General features: G+C 43.6%; 1 protein-coding gene across 1 annotated transcript in view; it reads right to left on the reverse strand.

Annotated features, from left to right (window-relative positions):
• The window catches only part of LOC101845101 (suppressor of tumorigenicity 14 protein homolog), a gene marked incomplete in the record, with an annotated part of 170,595 nt that overhangs the window by 51,626 nt on the left and 117,536 nt on the right, over positions 1 to 1,433 (reverse strand). The window contains 1 exon segment of the mRNA XM_035970148.1: positions 1,017 to 1,154. Within this exon segment, the coding sequence (XP_035826041.1) occupies positions 1,017 to 1,154 (138 nt within the window).

Raw genomic sequence — 1,433 nt, forward strand, 5'->3', positions numbered from 1 at the left:
AGAGAGAGAGCATGTTACTATCTAGTTTCGTTCTATTTCATTCTTTTCCCCCTAGTTTTTACTTGAAAAGCAACAAGCGCCCAAGTCAAATTTCTGATCATGTCACTCTCTTTTTCTTTACTTTAATCAAAATTTGAAGAAAGAAAAAACCCTCCTCAGGCGCTCCAGGATTTAAGATCGACGCCCATGCCAGTTGTCAGACTCCGCAGTCTGTGGGTCTACTTCTGGGTCTGTCTCTTTAGTCGGGTATGGCAGAAACATCCGATGCCGCTGGCTCTGCCACAATAAGCACGGACGTCTTTTGATGGACAGTTGAACTGCTGATGGGATTTCTTTCCCCTATGCATATTTTTCTCATATTGCTGAGCATGCGATTTCTGGCGATCCTTTTGGGCCTCGCGTGTCTGCGTCAGTGCAGAACGGTGAGGTAACTGCTTCTAGAGTGTCGGGATCAATACCAGAAGAAAGGGAAACCTTGGAGTTCCGTCTTGATTTATCTTCTAGGTTTTCGTTATCAGTGGCCCATTTATATTTTTCTACCAGATCTCTACAGAGAAGGTCGGAGGGCGTCTGATCGTTCCCATTATCACATGACGTGGTAGAGAAAAAAATGCTTCTGTTTCCCTTTGAAGCAAATGTACTGCAAAGAATACTTTTCAACTCTTTGAGGGCGTTCTGTTTAGCTGTACTTTGAAAAACGAATCGTAACTTCGTCTGTCATATTGATTTTTCAACTGTTTTCTTTATTTCTGAAACTTAAACTTAAAGGGGCAGGCAACCAACGTGCGTAAAATGAAATATGCAAATTTGGGTTTACTGATTTGAGTATGATGGTCCAAAATGTATCCAAACAGTGCTGTTGGTCTGCATGCTGGCTGGTCAAACATACTATGTGCCCCCCCCCCCTTTCCACCCCTCCTACGTCTTTTAAGAGTTGATGTACAAGGCTATTTTTGTGAAGTTTAAACTCAATGGCAGGTTGTAGCTCATCTGCTCATTTGTCACACCTCACTCACCTTGTACGACAAAGGAACACACGCGCCTCGAGCGCGAGTACATGTTCTCTTTTCTTTCACCCAACTCCTGCCACAATCTTCCGGTTTCTTGCACCTGCGCACACGAGTTTGTTCACACTTCCGACTGCACGAAGACCACTGAAATCGAAAGAAGACAATGCGAGTCGGTGAAATCATGACTGTAATGAACACCTAAGTTTAAAAGATTTCTTCTTTTCGTATATAACAAGTAATGTATAATATACAATGGCATTATTAAGAAACGCTGCAGCAAAAGCACAGACGCTCACGCGCATACGCGCACACGAGCACACGATCACCAATGAGAGACATGCGAATATGTTGACACGTACATGTGCATCCTCGTATTGACAGGCACCACCCCAATAACACACACACACACACACACACACACAC

Source organism: Aplysia californica, unplaced genomic scaffold (assembly GCF_000002075.1).
Source record: "Aplysia californica isolate F4 #8 unplaced genomic scaffold, AplCal3.0 scaffold00226, whole genome shotgun sequence".
Lineage (NCBI taxonomy): Eukaryota > Metazoa > Mollusca > Gastropoda > Aplysiida > Aplysiidae > Aplysia > Aplysia californica.